Source organism: Sardina pilchardus, chromosome 13, assembly GCF_963854185.1.
Source record: "Sardina pilchardus chromosome 13, fSarPil1.1, whole genome shotgun sequence".
Taxonomy (NCBI): domain Eukaryota; kingdom Metazoa; phylum Chordata; class Actinopteri; order Clupeiformes; family Clupeidae; genus Sardina; species Sardina pilchardus.
The window spans coordinates 13,909,696-13,928,259 of NC_085006.1; the positions used below are offsets into that span (position 1 = coordinate 13,909,696).

General features: G+C 41.7%; 4 protein-coding genes across 6 annotated transcripts in view; 1 reads left to right on the forward strand and 3 right to left on the reverse strand.

Annotated features, from left to right (window-relative positions):
- abcc5 (ATP-binding cassette, sub-family C (CFTR/MRP), member 5) overlaps nt 1-4,698 on the reverse strand; it is a 27,827-nt gene extending 23,129 nt beyond the window's left edge. Inside the window, exons 1-2 of one of the 2 annotated variants that reach the window (XM_062551705.1) lie at nt 4,621-4,698; nt 2,975-3,158 (exon numbers count right to left, since the gene is read on the reverse strand). In XM_062551705.1, coding sequence (XP_062407689.1) covers nt 2,975-3,094 — 120 coding nt within the window. In that variant the 5' untranslated portion in view covers nt 3,095-3,158; nt 4,621-4,698. Of the gene's footprint in view, nt 1-2,974; nt 3,159-3,517; nt 3,617-4,620 lie in introns of those variants that run through there. The other variant, XM_062551706.1, reaches the window with a different exon arrangement.
- Nucleotides 4,699-6,056: 1,358 nt separating this feature from the next.
- Nucleotides 6,057-11,492, reverse strand: rpl35a (ribosomal protein L35a). Of its 2 annotated transcripts, none has more exons than XM_062552785.1 (5): nt 11,451-11,492; nt 10,078-10,119; nt 9,670-9,822; nt 9,185-9,329; nt 6,057-6,120 (listed from the first exon to the last, which is right to left on the reverse strand). In XM_062552785.1, the coding sequence occupies exons 1-5, from the start codon at nt 11,483-11,485 to the stop codon at nt 6,097-6,099; spliced, it is 399 nt and encodes a 132-aa protein (XP_062408769.1). In that variant the 5' UTR covers nt 11,486-11,492; the 3' UTR covers nt 6,057-6,096. The 2 variants fall into 2 exon arrangements, with proteins under 2 accessions (XP_062408769.1, XP_062408770.1); XM_062552786.1 differs by lacking the exon at nt 11,451-11,492 and adding an exon at nt 10,721-10,747.
- Nucleotides 11,181-15,255, forward strand: iqcg (IQ motif containing G). The gene is made up of 10 exons (XM_062552784.1): nt 11,181-11,228; nt 11,334-11,474; nt 11,634-11,836; nt 11,939-12,067; nt 13,355-13,436; nt 13,697-13,858; nt 14,071-14,145; nt 14,289-14,420; nt 14,791-14,892; nt 15,118-15,255. The coding sequence occupies exons 2-10, from the start codon at nt 11,346-11,348 to the stop codon at nt 15,220-15,222; spliced, it is 1,119 nt and encodes a 372-aa protein (XP_062408768.1). The 5' UTR covers nt 11,181-11,228; nt 11,334-11,345; the 3' UTR covers nt 15,223-15,255.
- A 366-nt stretch (nt 15,256-15,621) lies between these two features.
- Nucleotides 15,622-18,564, reverse strand: part of lrch3 (leucine-rich repeats and calponin homology (CH) domain containing 3) — a 28,916-nt gene continuing 25,973 nt past the window's right edge. Inside the window, exon 21 of the mRNA XM_062551684.1 lies at nt 15,622-18,560. Within this exon, the coding sequence (XP_062407668.1) occupies nt 18,402-18,560 (159 nt within the window). The 3' untranslated portion in view covers nt 15,622-18,401. The remainder of the gene's footprint in view (nt 18,561-18,564) is intronic.

The window sequence follows — 18,564 nt, forward strand, 5'->3', positions numbered from 1 at the left end:
CCAACCACGCCAAGCACTGGCACTCGCAATGCTAAGTGCATACATAGTGGGGGGTTTTTTTCATTAAGATGCAAATTTCTCCTCACATAAAAAGCAAGTTAAGCCTCCATGTTGCATAACAGATTAAAAAATAAGTTTAAGCATATTTAATTGCTACTGCCTGTACTTAATGTAGATATCCCATCACATAAGACAGCCAGCTGCTCCACACGTGTGATGCAAGGTTTAGGAAAGTGGAGTGGTGGACAGCATTCGACTTTTCTCCTCAACACCAGTCAAACTAAGACTTGGGGCAGCCGTGGCCTACTGGTTAGGGCTTCGGGCTTGTAACCGGAGGGTTGCCGGTTCACGGGATCAAAAAAGTATATATTCATTCAAGACTACACTTTCTCAATGCTAAAGTGTCTCAAAACCACACACGCCCAATGGCTACACAAGAGAATGTTAGTAAAATCTTCACAACAAGTCTACACATTGTGTAGGATTAGAATAACAACCACCCCCCACTTACTGTCTACAGTGGCTTTGCAATATGCACTGTTTACATTGCCAATTAATTACATCTTCTTATATCTTACCAATTGCACTTAGGCCTTGATTACTATCTTAATACTCTAGTTAATGTTTCTTTTTAACTCATTCTGTGAAGTTGAGCTTCTTACGTTTAGGCCAGACCAATTTCATTGGTGACATTGATTTGACATCTCTTTGAAGTAACTTGAACTTGAAACTTTATCCACTTTTGGGAGTTTTTCAGCAAACCCTGAACGTCATTAGAAATACCAAAAATATGCACAGCACTGGGGCCTGGACCAAAAGGGCGTGAGTTAAATCTGCAGATTGTGGAAATGGACCAGGTGGTTTGGTTGAAATGGGAAAGAGAAACAGACAGACTTGTTTTTGCATTTCTGACAGGATCTGCATTAATGGCTAATTGGTGGTCTATGTGCAAGAAAACCCCAAACAAATTCTTGAAATGTCTGAACATCAGTCACAAGTCAGCATCTGTTTACCAACATCCTCATTTAAAAAAAAAAAAAACCTTCCTGGCCACAATACACAGAGGTCTTCGGATAAGTCAAGGAAAAATGAGGAACTTATTTGGGCTGACAGCAGAGAAATAACCTGTCTTGCCAAACCTGGGCCCAGGCAGCTGCCAGTGAGTCAAGCTCTGGTTATGAAATCAGATAAGGGAAAGGGATGACGACTCGGGGTGCCATGGATGACCTTCAGTGGTGGACGGCAACAGCATGAGAGATTACAAATTAAAAACTAGGAAATAAGATCCCCTCATCATCTCTGTCCTTGAGATCACTTTCGTGGTGATGGTATCACGCAAGGCTGTGGCGTAACAATGCCCTACCAATGCTCTTCACACTCACTCAAAAAAAAAAAACACAAGGCAAATGACCCATTTAAATGCTTCAGCATCTGTGCTTAAAATGTGGCACGCTGCCGAAGATGCTACTCTCACTCTCTCTGTATCTCTGCAGTGCTGCCTGGCACGTGCCAGCCGAGCAGCCCCCCTCCCCTTCAGCCAGTGGGCCCCAGCTTCACGTTTCTCTTGTGCGCTCACGTTGCACAAACACTGAGCTATACAGCCATTCAGGGCCATCTGGCCAATCGCAGGACCAGAGTGCCTTGGCGCATCACCGGAAGCGAACCGCCCCATTGGCTCCCACTGATACTGAAGGATGGGAAGTGGGAGGGCTTTACATTACATAAACAATTCAAGCCAGGCTGAAAATACGCAAGGGGGGGGGGTCTGTGGGTGAACAACCAATCAGCCCCCAGCAGCTTGCAGGAGGGATCTCTAAATGGATTGCAAAGAGGAAGAGGTTGAGGAAAGACAGGAGCGATATCCTGGGCTGCATGGAAATAGAACAACAGAACACTAGGAACGATACAGATGAGGCTAAGAAAGATGGCCGTATTCCTCTTACTGAGAAAGACTGCAAAAGAGACAGGAGAGGAAAGAAGCAGATGCTCTCATAACCTGCTGATCAAATGCGGATAGAGTAAGGAGCAAGAACGAGAGTGAGGGAGAGGGAGAGAGAGATAGGGAGAGTGAGATGGGGAGAGGGAGAGAGAGATGGGGAGAGGGAGCGGGAGAGAGAGAGACCGAACGAGAGAGAACTAAAGTGCACAGGAATAACAAACAGGGTGTATCACTCTGTCTAAACACAAAACAACAGCTGTTGCTGCATTGTGCTTTTTGAAGTCCTGTCCAATGGGCCTGTCGTCTGCATGTGTGCTTGTCAGACAGTCTCTCAGCATAAGCGTATGACTCAGGCGTACAATGACATGCAGCTCTTGGTTCAGCATCCATACAAAAAGCAATATGCTGGAATCAGGCACCATTCAACACCCTTGTAGGCTACTCTGAGCAAAATAAACTACTCTTGCTGTATGTCTATGACAAACCACACACATGGGTCCAAATTAAGCATTTTGTACATGAGTCACTCACACCTCCCCAACTTGGAGCAAAGCAAAACAAATGCAATCAGTGTGAGGAGAATGCTACTCTGACAGCACACTGACTCAGACATCTTTCTTATTTTTTTTTTTACTTTACTTCCTCTGCTCCTTCTCTCCAAGCCACCGCCCGCTACCACCAAGCCATCCCACAGCCCTTCTCGGAAGGCCTGACTGCCAAACACATGGGTCTGAGACAGAACGCCGGCTGCATTAAGAAGTGAAGTCTGTAACCAATTAAGCCAAACACGTGAGGTAGGGTTGCGCATGGCTGTCACCCAAATCAGTTGTTTTCTGGTGAGCCCATGTGAATGCTCATTTGAGCTTCACAAGAATGGGTCTATTGCATCATGACAATACCCATCAGTAAATACAAAAGAAAAAATAATTCGTTTCTTCATGCAGCCCAGAGGAAATGAAATATCAGGAAAGAAAGTAGGCTACTGTAACAGGAACTAATGAAGAACAAAACATCAGTAAAACCTGGCAGACTCACCTGAACCTTGGAGAGCTGATATGGATCAATTTCTGAGCCAGGCAAGGTCTCTCTGGACGGTACAGCCCGATACGCAGGGCCAGGTGCCAGGTAGTCCTTTCCTAAATCATGTTCTTTCATCTTTTTTCACCAACATAGGAGCGCTGAGTGGCTTTGTTGCGTTCAGAATGCTTTGTGTTTGTCACTGTCACGATCAGAGAGAAAGACGAGTCAGTCGAGCAATTCACAAAGCTGGCACTGTGTAGCCCAAAACACTGGGTGGGTTGTTATGGAAAACATAACTTGCTAAAAAACAGTGGTTGGACTTCAATAGATTGGTTGTTTATTCCAGTTCATTGTTATTAATGGCTGCCTGTTAGCTCTATTTAAAAACGGATTGGGATTGGAATGGTCACATTTCATGTCATCTGAAATGGGCTATTTGACAAAGATTACAACAAAAACCCGGTAGCCTACTTATAGACAGAAGCCTTCTGGCCCATGAACTTCACACTAATTTCATCTGAAAAAGGAAAACTATTCCCAGTCTCATGGATAGCCTACCTGAAGGAGACCATGGGATAGACAGGACAGACCTAAGCAGAACAAAATAAACTTTCCATAAGCCTAACAATGACAACAGCTCTCAACACTGCAAGCTACGACACATTATTTGTTCTGCGTCGACGGTATGTAGCCTAATGCTTGTGTCTGGGAGTCTTTTTCATTAGTCTACTATTCCGACCTCCGACATCACTAAGGGACTGTTTTTCCTTACTCAATCGAGATGTAGGCTAGCCTAGACTATTCGTACACAGCGTTCCGGAAGTAGATTCTTTAATCAAAATCATGGGTAGTAATTCAGTTCAGTCAATATCGATATCAAAGTAAATGAACGAGCAGAGGCGCGAATTTTGTGAGAGAAAAAAAAATCTGTCAATGAGTGCAGTTGTTATAAAGCATACGGATTGTCAATGAAAACAATAGCTTCCCCAATCAACAACATTCATAAACAGATTTGCGACAATGACTCAATCTCAGAACATTTTGAAACACATAAAATAACCAATTCAACACAATAGCCAAGCCATTCTTCTCGCGTAGATTGACATTTGGACAATGCAATTCTATTCAATAACAAATAAATGTAGGGACACAAGACAAGACGTTAATTCGCTGACCTCCTGGCACGTTTAACATTAGATTAAGATTTCATTTTGTTGGGATAGTAGGCTACCATCAGCCTAAGCACTATTGCCAAGGATTGCTATTATGCTCATTCTTTAAGTTGGCTAAATAAACCTAGGTTATAGCCTAGCCTACGCTAACCTAAGCGAAATCTTTAGAATTTCACCTGCGTGCAATGCACGAAGCAAAACATGTCACTACACGTAGCCTAGTTTAAATTCAACATCCACGCTAACTGTTCTTGTGTAAGGAAAACAATGATAACACAAAGTAGCATCCAACGGCCAATCATGACTGTGATGAAAGATGGTTTTGATGCCTTGTCTCGTGCACATAATACAATGTTAAGGCAATACTCTGACAAAATATAAAATGTCTTGCATCACTCTTAACTGAGGTTGTGTCATACGATTGCAAAATCAAAATATATAAACATTTTCAGACAAATGCATCCATTTCTCCTCCCTAGCAACAGTTACCTGTGTCCCCGCTTGGTCATCCAGCAGATCCAGAACGGGCACCGAGGAAAAACAACTTCTTTATAAAGCAGTCCTTTGAGGGACCCAAAGCCTATACTTACATGGGAAATGTAGTTCAAGTTCAACTGAAAGTAGACGTCAGCAGCGCTGTGACGTCAAAACACGACTGCAATACCCATAAGCTCTCCAGAAGATACGTAGGATAGCAGCAAATGGGATGACTGTCTGATGAGAGTTTCAAGATAGGAGAAATCTGATCAACACTAAATGTTGAAGCAAAATAGCCTACATTTTAACCAACGCTTCGTTTGACATTGTCGTGTAGGCTGAAGTGAAGGTAACACTTTGTACTGTTCCATTAACAGAGTAGCTTTATGTCCTTCACAGTGGAGCACGTAATCCCCGTCTGCTGTATCACTATGAACTTCAAATTGTCTTAATTGCTTATTCAATTAAACTCACTAATCAGTGAGGTTATTGATACGATGATCCAGTGGACAAGTTATTTTGGGGTTGCGATTCATTTTACATGACGCACATGTGACCGGTGAAGACTGCAGTTTCTCCTGAGACAGCGGTTGTAGTATTTTTCCACATAGCGCACCACTTTCCATCACGCGCTGCTTAAGGTCGAAGCGTGTCTCGTCCTGATTCATCATCAAATCGTGGGGGGCTTCGAGTTCTTACGCAAGGACATTACTCATGATGGAGAATACGCACCACAGGGTCAGAGTAGCCAGTATAACAATAAAACGGTCATATCCAATGACCGAAGCAATATTTGGACACTTATTACTTAAGGGGGGGAAGAAAAAGAAAAACCTAGACATATCATTTTGCCCAATATCTTCTAACCTCCAGGGCCAATTTCACACAAATTGATAACATCTAGAATGTCAAAAGATGTCCATAGAAAAAGGCCATTATTAGTCAAGGACTAGGTATAAACAATGCAGAAAAAGACCTAAAGAACACATGTGTATCATGATCTCCAATGTTTCTCAACAGTGTACAGTGAATCATTTTCGGGTTTGCTAGGATAACCAATTCAACCAGTGGATTGTAGCACTGAAAGGACTAGAAATCATTTACTCAGATGCACATACCCTTGTAAGTACAGTACATCTGAAACTGGGCAAAGATCTTTTCCCCCCCTAAGCATGCATACAAAGATTAACACCGTCACCAGCAGGATAGATAGAGAGAGAGAGAAAGAAAGAAAGAAAGACAGAAAGACGCACACACACTTCAATCATAATATTGTTTACATTTCATGGCCAGGGTGAAGTGGCTGGTGTCACTGGTAAACATCACACCACCAGAATTATATGTGGTCATCAGATTAAATTCCAATCAGTTTACCCAACCTACTGGCACCTAAAAACCCTACTCTCAGCAGCACCAGAGCAAGAGAGAAAAGAGGACGGTACACAGGGTTTGGACCAGGCTTGTTTATTGTATGTACACAACAGCACATTACACACGGGATGGGTAGAGCATCTGAAAGACAAAATAAAGAGAAAGAGAAGTTAGTGCACAGATTTCAAATGACCCAGTTAAGTGCTATACAGAAGGCAGCAAAAATGGGCCATCATTTCCATGAGCACCCTTTTACCAAACAAGTCAATAAGACCGCGGAGAAACAAGGTCAATAATGGCAACACAGACCATCCCTAATGCAGGATTTGGATTGCATCATGAGTTACTGAAGAGAGTTTGTCAAGTAAACAAATCTAACAAGAGTGTTTGAGGATCAGACAACTGCATTAAGGGTCGATTCCACAAAACTTGAAAGACCATTCCTGTGAGTGGGTATCATGGTAGCTCACTAAATGCGTACCCAGTACCCAGAAGTAACGGGTAATTCTAATCAATTACTGATTCTGAGACTGTGAGGGGGAGAAGGGGGATTTGGTCATAACTAATCTCAGATATTGCATTACAAACTTTCCTGAAGTAAACGGTCAAAGTTTGTTCCATGTTTGGGGAAAAACTATTAGATCTACACGAGGAGATGTGAAGGCAAAAAGAACCCGACTCCAAAAAGGACAGAACATTCGGATATTCCGTCAGAAGCTAATATCACATCTCAGTCCAGTTGCAAAACATGAACGTTTCTAACGTTGCCCAGTGTCTTGTACGACAAATGCTTATGTAGGAAACAGACTTCCCCATAATTTAAGATTGTGCAAGCTTCTCACCAGTGACTGAATTAAGCCATAGAACACGACTCCTAGACTTGGAGTCAGCAGAAACTCTTTGGTACCGAAGGGAATAGCTGAAGTAATGTGCATGTTTAAATAAAATTCCAGGCACTGCATGTCTGCAGTGAGCACATCCTCAGTGGCTCGATTCATAGCCTGCTTCTTAATGCCTAGTTTGACCACAAACTAAATCTCCCAATGTTCAATTATAATGTGACTAAGGTTGGTGGAGATGGGGTTTAATCACACTCAAATTTCTTGCAATTTTCTCAGATGTTTCCTGTTAGAATTGCAGATAAATAGATAAATAGAGTTTTATTAACTGGTCTATTTATCTTAGATCTAACCATATCCAACCGTTGCAAACACAGATAACAGTACTTCATTGGCCATCAATTACTACCAATTGGACCTTTGGCATAATTTAAAAAGATGTTTAGCTTTTTCACAGGTTCTTTTAGACACAGATTTATTTTCATACATTGCCATTCTACTAGATGCCAAGTTAGATTCATGTTCAACAAAATGTAGAAAATGTACACCATTAAAAGATTTAACCTTTTAGGCAAGCTAGCAATCAATATTATATGCAAAAAGAATACGCATTGATAATTCTAGAGAAGAATTTTAGTGGTTCCGATCCAGGGATCTAGACTGGCGATCACCATGCTAAGTTCAATCTTTTAAGATCAGTCTGAGTAGTCTGCATTGTAGTTCTACTGCATAAGAGGCAGTTCAAATAACTGTACGCTTTTTGACAGTCCTTCAACCGATCAGACCAACGATCCGGGTGAATCTTTTGGATAAGCTAGTTTGTGATTGGACCCAGAAGATGAGGACAGGAAGCAGGAGAGAGAGAAGTGCAGGTTTCCAGCCTGAGCTGCTGGGCGAAATTCAAAACACCGGCAGATCAGGGATGGTTCACCTAGCCTACCAGGGATCTACTTCACCCTGAACATCATTTACTGACAGTTAGCAGAAACAATAAAGGATCAACACAGTGGTTGTAGTCTCACACTAGTCATGACCACATGACTATTCCACACCGGGGGGAAAATAATAATCGGACAACATATGTAAATATGTTCTATAAGTGATGGTTACAAATCCAGAGATTGGAGTCATAACAATTTAAATAGTACCCCAAGCTATCAAGGTTAAAACTCAAAGAAATGCTTCAACAGCTGGCCACTATGCAGTGATGCCCAGGTTAACCCATGACCTCATGACCCTTGGTACAGGGTGCAGGTAAGAGTGCAGATTGCAGGACGCTCTGGTCAAAATCACTGGATAGCAGTGGATAACAACCAAACGGCATGTGATGGGTTAGGTGTAATGTATTGGGACTCCCACCTTCACTTCCCCTCTCTGTTTCAAATGTACATGCACACCAGAGGGTGCAGCATCTGCCCCTTCTTGGGCTGCGGTCAAAACCTTGTTGGCCGGCCATAAAAACCCCATCATGCATCTTATTTCACATTTAATCATGGCAAAGTGTAGCAAGCAGCCCAATCTTCTTGTGCAATATTGTTTTTGTCAAGGTTTTGTAAGGTTTAAGCCCATTTTCTGTATTGCCTAGCATGAAAACGAGTGTTTGACACCGAAATCTCGACGATTGAGCCCGTTTGTGCAATTTGGCAGCTTTAGAATGTTCTCTGTATGGCCTTAACATTGCTCGCTTTGTGCATGGACTATTCGGTCCTTAAAACGCCCCTAAACGTTTGTTTTTAAAAATGTGCAGCTCACCGAGTGGTTACTGGTCTTCAACAATCTTCTATAGCAAGTTTCGCAGTGAAATTCAAATTCTGTTGTGTTATATTAGGCACACACTGTTGTGAGGTATCTGAAAAAGTACTTCCGGGATTTCGAAAATCCCTGATGACAGAAGCTGTATTTCGCCGCTAAACTTGCTATAGAAGATCGTTGAAGACCAGTAACCACTCTGAGCTGCACATTTTAAAAAACGTTTAGGGGTGTTTTAAGGACAGAATAGTCCATGCACAAAGCGAGCAATGTTAAGGAGCTGCTAAATTGCACAAATAAGCTCAATCGTCGAGATTTCAGTGTCAAACACTCGTTTTCATGCTAGGCAATACAGAAAACGAGCTTAAAGCGTAATATACCAAAATATTCCTTACACCCACTCCTTGGGGATGGAATCAAGTAGCCTTTACTTAAAATTAGTAATTTGCTAGTGGAATTGGATTCAGGTTGAGATGAAGTCTATTTTGGCAGGTCAGATTAGATCTCCATATGGTTCAGGGGAGTCTGGGTAAAGAAGACCTTAACCTGTGCATCACTACCAGCAACAAGGCGAGATTGTATGTGAGGGTGAGGAAACAGAAGCATCCAGTACTTACCACTCGCACCCTGTGTCCAATTGCCTTTGCGGGAAGGTTGCTGCTGAATTTGGCGCGCACCATACCACTGCTACCGTGAGCACGAGTGACCTTGCCCCAGATGACCCTCGTCTTGTTGGGTTTGCCACCGGGTGTCTTTGTGCTCCTGAAAACAGCAATTGGAAGGCAATCAAACACAGTCAAACAAAGTGCTCACTGCGTGAAACAGCTTAACCTCTGCAGGATACTTTCTATTGTGCATCTTACATCGAGAAGCACATGAACAGTCACACACATTCAGAACATGCCGACAAGTTATCCTACACTGAATCAGTAGCATAGCATCCTTCAATTCACAGCATCCAAACCAGTACACGTGAAACGATATTGGCATATCAGTGCTTCACGTCTGGACAGTACCAGGCTGACCATTTACTCATAAAAGGTAGACAATGCAAAACTGCAAACAGCGGCAAACAATCCTCAATACTTCAGAGGGAACTCACTTCTTGGCCTTGTAGACGTATGCGCAGCGTTTGCCCAGGTAGAAATCTACCTCGTCGCGTGTGTAAACTCCCTCTACCTTCAGAAGGGCGGTATGCTCGCGCTGGTTCCTCAGGCCACGCTTGTAGCCAGTAAAGATGGCCTTGCTCCACAGTCTACATGATAAACAAACACATCCAGTCATGCTACATGTACAGCTGAAAAAAAACAGGCTTAAAACTTCTAAAGGTGTAATCTACAAGATCACCCAAGAACACCACACAAATCTCACATAGCATCACAAGTAGTCACAATCTGAAGTCAAAACATGTGGCATTTGGAGACCCAGTCAGCGAACCCACCATACTGCCAGCCCAAAACACCAGATAAATGTTTAAGAAAAAGTCGATTCATTATGGTCAGATACTCACCTTCCAGGCATTGTGACTGACTTTCGTCCAGGCTTAGCAAACCTAACAGAATACAATACAAATACAATGCAGTTAACGTTAGACTCAATGAATGATCATTACAGCCAAATAGCCCCACAGGAGCCACAGACAAGAATAGTGTTTACCTCTCACAAATGCATCACGTGTTTAAACATAACGTTATGTATCTCAATACCATCTTACAATATTAAATTATCTGTCTACTAGTTTGGCTAACGAACTAGCCAGCGTTAGCCAACATTAGGCATGTAAACGTTAGCGGTTGACTATTAGCCTGCTTCCACTCTTCTGAATTATTGAGAGCATAAACTGCAGCACAAACCGAAACGACGAGGAAAAACTCTCTGGTAAGACCAAGCTTTGGTTGTCAATTTATTTGTAGTTAAAAGTTAATTCAGCTTTCGACCGTTCCGACACTACTTCGTGTGGACAACTTCGGTTTCGAGACTAGCCATATCAGCATCCATGTAAAATCTCTGGCATCCCTGATACATCTGCGTGCAAATTATTTTACCTATAAACCGTAAGTGTTCTTTAACGTGTAGTGGGAATTATTGTAGACAAATAAGGCTCTTTTAATATTAAAAAATACACTTTATATATCTCTATTTCTTTCACGTACCTGCACTGTAAGAAAAAATGGAGGAAAAGGAAGTTCGAAAGGAATGCTGGGAAATTAAGATAGATGGTGGCCTAACGTGCGCCTGATTAAAATTGTATGTTGGTAAATATATTTCGTTGTTTTTTTTTTCTATATATATATAAAATGCGATATAGTAGAAATTCAACGGTTGGGAATAAGGGCATTTAGTAAAATCCTCCTGGTCTAGTTTCAAGTGGTTTTACTTGAACTGACGGGAAATCTGCTACCATAGTAACGGCTGACAACTTTGCGATACTAGATGACAGGTGAGTGTCAGTACACGAGTCTTGGTTTACCTAGCAAAGTTTTCGAAAGTTGTTGTGCGATTTTGATTAATGCATGTAACTTATTGGATGATGTAAGCAATCATTCTTTTCCGTCTTTATTAGGTGTCAAAATACCTAATATGTAACTTGACTGTTGTGAAATCAACATAACGCCATCGTTGATTATTATTTGGCTACAAGTTACTGCATTGAAAAGCATTGTAAATATACTGTTTCTGTGACTATAATTTATATCATTGTACTGACAATGCATTCAACTAGTCACTAGATAGGTTATCACTGATGTCACATGTAATCATTTGCAGAGAAACAGCAGGATGTCTGCGGAAATTTCAGGCGCCCAGCTCGTCAGGGTGTGCACAGTTCTCCAAGACTGCGCAGACCAGCTTGCAGTTTTGGGAAACATCATGCCCGATACCTACCATGGGCGGCCAGAGGCTGACTCGGTAGGCTGCATCAAACGCCTTTTAAAAACAAAACAAAACACAAATCTGTTGTCAATTAATTTAAATGCTATAAATCAGTAGCCTATAGGCTATTGTAAAAGAGAGCTATATATTTGTGCAACCTTACATTTTTTTGTTATCTCTGTCCTCTTATGTTAGGTGGTGGGAGCAGACATCAGCGGGGTCATTTCACAACATAGAGAGGCAGAGCAGAGTCTAAAGACAGCTCGTCAAAGTCATGCTGAGGGTGGTGCTATAACAGAGGCTGTGCAAGAATTGCACAAATCACACAAAGAACTAGACCGCACCATGGACACAAATCCACTATCACCTGACAACCTTGCTAAAGTACAGAGGGACAGGTATGGTAGGCCTACATGGAATAGTCTCATTCATGCAAAATGGAGTCATATTAGCCTAGTTGTCATACATATGTTATAACTTTTTCATCATGTGTCCTACAGGCAGTTTTTATCTGAGGTGATCCTAAATATGTTGGCAGAGGTTAAAGAAAAAGGAACATTTGAAAGCTTATTATTGGCAGTAGAAGAGGAAAAGAAGAAAAAAGCCCATCTCCTGGATATCATAATAAGGTAAATCCCTTAGAGTTTGGCCCATCCTTTAGGCCTACAAAGGAGAATTACCCAAGCTCATTGATGTCATCATCATCTAGATTGGTAAGCACAGCAAGATTTCAACTTTATGTCACCTTAAACAGGAGGAGTCGATGGCATGGTGGACCTCTGAGAATCCTTTTGTATAAGAATAGAAACAAAGTGCTACAGGATTTTTCTTTACCAACTAGTAACTTTTTCAGATACCTACAAGTCAGACATTTTATACAGAATCAAATCACTCAATTTCCCTCACTCCCACCAAAATCTTCACTTGATTCCATCCTTGAAACCCCTCCTGAGGCAAAGGGAACAGTGTCAAGGTTATATGCAGCGATATTTGAAATGGAAGGTTCCTCATTGTCTATAATAAAAGAAAACTGGGAAAAGGATATGGATGCCAACATAACTGAAAGTCAATGGTCTGACATCATTCAAAGAATCCATTCTTCCTCCATTTGTGCAAGGCATAGTCTTATTCAGTTTAAGATTGTACATAGGCTTCATATGTCCAAGGTTAAACTATCTAAAATATTTCCAGGGGTTGACCCTATTTGTAACAGATGTAAGCAGGCACCTGCCACTCTGTACCATACATTTTGGTCATGTTCTAGTTTAACAGCTTTTTGGTCCTCAATATTTGAAGTATACTCTGCAATTTCAGGTTTAACTGTTGACCCCTGTCCTTTCATTGGACTTTTTGGTATTCCTTCAGAGGATTTCCCGTTACAAAAGTCACAACTAAACTGTATAGCCTACTCCTCCCTTTTAGCTCGGCGACTCGTTCTTTTAAATTGGAAGAATGACAAGCCCCCTTCTTTTGGCAGATGGGTCTGTGATGTCATGTTTTTTCTTAAGGTAGAAAAAATCAGATACACACTGAATGGATCAATGGGGAAGTTTGATGATGTATGGCAACCTTTTATCTCACATGTGGAACAACTTACAATGCACCTTGGCTCTGAATAGCGGTTGTACAAGATGACTACTACTATGTGGACTTTCTCTGTGTACTGTATGATTTATTTTATTTTATTTTATTTTGTTTGTTTGTTTGTGGAGTTTTTTGTCTCAAGTGTTAACTGTATTTGTGTATTATTTTATTTGTGTAAATCACAATAAAAAAACATTGACCAAAAAAAAAGAAACAAAGTGCTACAAAGGGGTTCAGCCTACAGACATCATGCATGACTTTTTAGATATTTCGGTCAGTTAGGTTATCCTATTGGATTTAGAGATGGCAGTGACAGTGCTGGTGTTTTGTAGGGAGGAGGAGGGCAGACGACGGACTAAAGCCTTGCAGAGACAGCTTCAGGACATCCGCAAGGAAAAAACACTGGAGTTGCAGGTAGCAAAATGTACTAAAATATCAAAAGCATTAACACAGGTTGTGGTTGTGATAGCGTAACCAAAGATCCTTAATTACTGCTCCGCTTTAACCCTCTCTGGCGTAACACGTGCCAACCCTTTATAATGGTAAGATTGTAAACAAGCTGATCAGGAGATGCATCAAATACAGCTTTTTCTTTAGTGCTGCTGACAGTAAATGCAATCCAGATATTTTTGGAGCAGTGCATCACCTCTTAGTTCTATTGATGCCTCCTACAGAGGCGTGAGGAGATGACAGCCCATCTTAAGGACCAGCTACAGGAGATGAAGGTCAAGACGAGCTTGGAGAGGAAGTATGTTAAAAACAGCACAGAGTTACTGGTCTATCAAGGACAAAAACTCAACACACACCAGGAGAAATTGCTAGAAGATGAAATAAAGGTGAGTTTGTATGCATGTATTTGCTACTAGAACAGAACAGATGTAGTTATTAATGACAGCTACTGACTCCCTCTTCTTGTATAGTAAATTATCTTGGTTCTACATAATTGCAGTTTGTTTTTCAGGATGTCAGACATTAATGTAGTCATTCAATCATGCCCTTGTGTGGTCTTCCTACATGTTATCTATGAGCTATTGATTCCTGTGTGCAGCTCCTTCAGAACAAGATGGAGATGGAGGGGCGTGCTCACATGGAGATGGAGATCTTCCTTAAAGAAAACCTGTCTGTGAGTGCAAAAAGGCTACATGGCGCCCTTAAAAGTGTTAGGCTGCCACTAATAGCATTTCCTTTTCAGAGATGCTTGTGAATTTGATTTTTATATGAATATTTCATGGCTGTTTGGCTCTAATTTGAGTAATACTTTTCCAGAGGCTGGGAGAAAAGTTAGAGTACTGGATGGAACGGTATGAAAAGGATATGGAGGACAAGCAACAGGAGCTCAACACCCTAAAGAATGCAAAGTCCAGCAATCTTGCTCAGTTGCAGGATCTGGCGAAGAAGGTGAGCAGCATGGCATGGCCACATTACCCTCCAGAGCATCTCATTGTGCAATGTTTGAGGTCCATTATCAAACATCTGGGTCTTGTGATTGTGACATTTTAGATTCTAATCGACTTTAAATTAGCTTGTAAGGCATTCTCCTTTGAGACACTGAGCCAGTGCTCGTTGTCAATGGTCAATGTCTGAACTGTTTTGTTGCATCATGTGTTGCATGAAAGTAACTTCTTTGCATACTCAGGTCATTCTTTATAGCATGCTAATTATAGGAGATCCTTCCAGCCATAACTTTAAAACCCTACTATGTAGAATGAGGGCTGAGGTTCAGATGAGTTAGCAAATGTAATTGTTCGACCGTGCCTGTGTTCTGTAGTATCGGGAGAGTGAGCAGGTGGTCATTGAGAACAGGATTGAGAAGGAGAACCTCCGTAAGATGCTGGAGAAACAACAGATGGAACGTCTCGCGGCAACCAAGGTAAAAGCACCGCCCATCCAGTCCTCTTCCTCCCTTAGGGAGTCTGCCACAGCATACTATTTACCTGTTCAGATGACGAGTGATTGCTCTTGCTGTTGCACTCACTCCCTTTATTTATTACTCATGTCTTATTACCCTAACATTTTTATTCATTATCATATTACTACTCCACCCTGTGTTATTACCAATTGGTTTGTACTCACGTTAGCGTGTTTTCCCTTTCAGATCCAGTCATGGTGGAGGGGCACGATGGTGCGCAGAGGACTGGGCCAGTACAAGAAGGGAAAGAAGGGCAAGGACGGCAAGAAGGGCAAGAAGAAAAAGAAGTAGAACATATCCAGGGGAAAAAGAATAAACAAACATTCCAACCACCAATTATCAAATATTTTATTAGGAAATTCAGGTCCCTTTAGAGTGTTATTTTTTATATAATGCTCCCCTGATCACATTAGGTAAACCAGGAGAACATTGTGTGACGGTCAGCTAGTATTTAATGAAGTGGCTGCATTTCAAGACTCCTTGACCAGAATTTGCCAGATATATTTCATCTGGATAGCTATATAATCTTTTCAATCAACACATGGTATTACAGAAAAGCAATTAAGTTGTTCCCCTGATCTCTAGTTTATCCAAAACTTCTGCACACAGCTTTATTATATGTCTGTCAGACATTTTCATCAGGCAAGTAAAAATTACGATAAAAAACACAACTGCACACAAAGCCGAAATGGGAAACTTTTTATTAATGCATTTTAAAATAACATCAAATATCCATTCCAAAAAAAAAAAAAAAAAAAAAAATCCATATTTTTTTCATTTACTTAGAATCCAATACAGTATATTTTGCGGGACACTTGCTCAGAAAACAAAAGAAGTAAAAATGTAAAGTAAAAACTTAAAAAATAAAGGGCAAGTCCAAGGCTGTAGTAAAGCGAAGAGGGTCCTCTGGTGCACGTGGGAAGTGGTACATACTTGTAAACGTATGGAATGTATTCATGTACTGTACAGTGTCACGCAGGGGAGGGCCCTGCACTAGGGTCACATGATCATCGCTGCTGGGGAAACACCCGAGTCAGAATTTAAAATAAAAATAAAAACAATTATACTAAAAAATATCTATACAAAAAAACAATAATAATAATAATATAATAATTATGATTCAATTGCTTTTAACTTCCCTTTTCATAACTCGTAGGTCTAAAAAAGAAAGTTAAAATAGGGAAAAAAATACTTTGACTCTTATGCTTTTTTTCTTAACTTTCTTTTCTTTTTTAAAAATCTGATGTGGTGAAAGTTTTACGCAGGGCCTTGTCTCATCAGCCTTACAGCAAGGCTGAGAAGGAACTTGTAAAAATACAAAATGACCTCTTTAAAAACGACCCCTCCACTGACCCTGTATGCTCGGTATATTGCCCCACTCGCTGCTTGTGTGCGAAGAGTATCCTCACCCTTGACTGGCTGCCTTATCGCTCTAAGTGTTTCTATTTCAACTTTATACATATTTGTGTGCATACCCGGGCTCGAAGACTCAGCTGGCTTGAACATCACTGAGTGAATCCTGTGTACAGCATTTAAGAGAGACTGTCGGTGTGTGAGTGTGTGTGTGTGTGTGTGTGTGTGTATGTATGTGTGTGTGTATCCTTCTACACACCTGACAAACTGCTCTGGAAAGGATACGCAGCCTGGCGGTCACCAGGCTTAGAAAGAGCAAGCCATGCACGCGTGACTACAGCAACATAAAAGACTGAATGCCAGGGTGCGCACCTCGATTGAGACACACCGACCTGCTTCAGAAGGACTAAGAAAATATTCTCGACTACAGCAGTCACCAGTCATATTGCCTTTAATGTCAGACAAGACCTTTTTTTTCTCCTTTTTTCAGATTTTTTTACTTTAGGTTTTAAATATGAAGTCCCCTACCCATCCCACCCCCTCCCTCAACTGTGCCTTATGCATGCTCGGCTATGAATTACACAGGAGACTGAGGAACAACAACCGTCAGTTACATCGTCCCCTGTTACCTGTCCTTAAGAGTGAAAAACAAAACTTTTTTAATATATATATTTTTTTACATTTCATTCAGTAACCGTAGGCCACATATATTTCTGCTATAGAGAGATCAACCATGCTACCGTTACATGAAAACCCGTCAATTTTTTTTTTTACTTTTTTCTTTTTTAAATGTAGTGTCTGATTGTGAGGCTCATTAAAACCTTGCCGGGCAGGAATGACGTTGGATCCACTGAACCGGCGGTCGGTCTGATTTGAGCTGGACCAGTCAGAGACTAAGCTGCTGTGGGCTTAGCCAAGTCTGGTCGTCACTGTGAGTTACAGGTTTTCAGTGGCTTCCCTCTCTGAATTTCACTCCTTAAATTATTCATCCCAAAGCACAGAGTCAATTTCATCTCCAGGGCATCTGTCACTGAGGTGAAAACTACAATGGAACAATAGTCCATCCCAATTTCACATTACACTATCTGCCGCTAAATTTCATGCAGTTTTGAATGGGATGGTATCAAGGATGCACTGCAGTCCATACAGCAAAATAGCTGATGCCATGCTGCCATATTAACTGTACTGTAACCTTGCAGCATCCATGCAGCTGCAGCAAACTACTGCCATCTTGTGGCCCAACCTAAAAAATACATATTTTAGAGGGCCATTTCACACATAACAGCAATGCTCTCTCACATGCTTTATGCCAAAGACAAGGCTTCCCCCTCAGCTAACAGCTAATTTATTAGCCAATGAGTTCTAGTGCCTTTTGGGCAAGGGGGCTATATCTGGCCAATCAACCTGTTCTCAAGTCACCCCTCTGGATCACCATGGTTACCCTTCTGACGACCCTGTGAGCAGGGATCTGACAAACAACGGTCCCAAGTGTTAAACTAATGAAATAATAATAATATAATATTTCTTATGGTCATCATAATAAAGTTATATTAATATGGTGCAAAATAAAATACCTCCACACTGGGAGAGACAAGAGGAACAGAAAAAGTGATAGAAAAAAAAATATTAAAATCACTATTTCAGAAAAAAATAAACAAATCTCTTTCTGTCTATGTATGTAGTGTCCTGTCCTGTTGTCCAAGAAAGAGTCAAGAGTGTCAGTCATCCATCTGTGGAGTGGCCGCGCCGCTCCAGGCTGAGGCAGTGATCACTGCTCCCCACTGCTCTCCTCTCCCGCCGCAAACCCCCCAGATCTGGGGGAAGGGGTTGGTGGTCTGGTGTGGTTCTTCTCCGTCTGTGTTTTTTTTTTGTGTCTACAAGTGTGTATTTATGAATGATGTTTGCGTAGAGGGCTGAACCATTGAAGGGATGATCGCTCACGTGCCAGAAAAGAGTGTGTGGGTGGTGTATTTGAATGTGTGTGTGTGTGTGTGTGTGTGTGTGTGTGTGTGTGTGTGTGTCTATGTGACGTTTTGCATTCTGGCTGGTCTGGTCTGTATCTGTGCGAGGTCAGTCAGGTGGGGGCAGGTCGGGTGTGTGTCTACATGCCTACATGCCTACAAGGCCAGGGAGGCAGTGGCGGGGAGAGTAGAGGGGGTGCTGGGGGTGGAGGCGGTGTGTTTTGGGGGGGCCAGGTCCAGCAGTGCACGCACCGTCCCGGCCACCTGTGGAAGACCTCGCTCCTCCAGGATGTGGAGGGGGAGGCACAGCTGGGACTGA

Bases quoted from the DNA above. Each gene is read 5' to 3' on its own strand.
- iqcg (XM_062552784.1), top strand. From the start codon at position 11,346: ATGTCTGCGGAAATTTCAGGCGCCCAGCTCGTCAGGGTGTGCACAGTT. The intron at 12,068-13,354 runs GTAAATCCCTTA...GGTGTTTTGTAG, and splicing joins CTCCTGGATATCATAATAAG to GGAGGAGGAGGGCAGACGAC. The intron at 14,893-15,117 runs GTAAAAGCACCG...TTTCCCTTTCAG, and splicing joins AACGTCTCGCGGCAACCAAG to ATCCAGTCATGGTGGAGGGG.
- rpl35a (XM_062552785.1), bottom strand. From the start codon at position 11,485: ATGCAGCCTACCGAGTCAGCCTCTGGCCGCCCATG. The intron at 9,330-9,669 runs GTGAGTTCCCTC...TGCTGTTTTCAG, and splicing joins TACGTCTACAAGGCCAAGAA to GAGCACAAAGACACCCGGTG. The intron at 6,121-9,184 runs GTAAGTACTGGA...TTTGTCTTTCAG, and splicing joins TTGGACACAGGGTGCGAGTG to ATGCTCTACCCATCCCGTGT.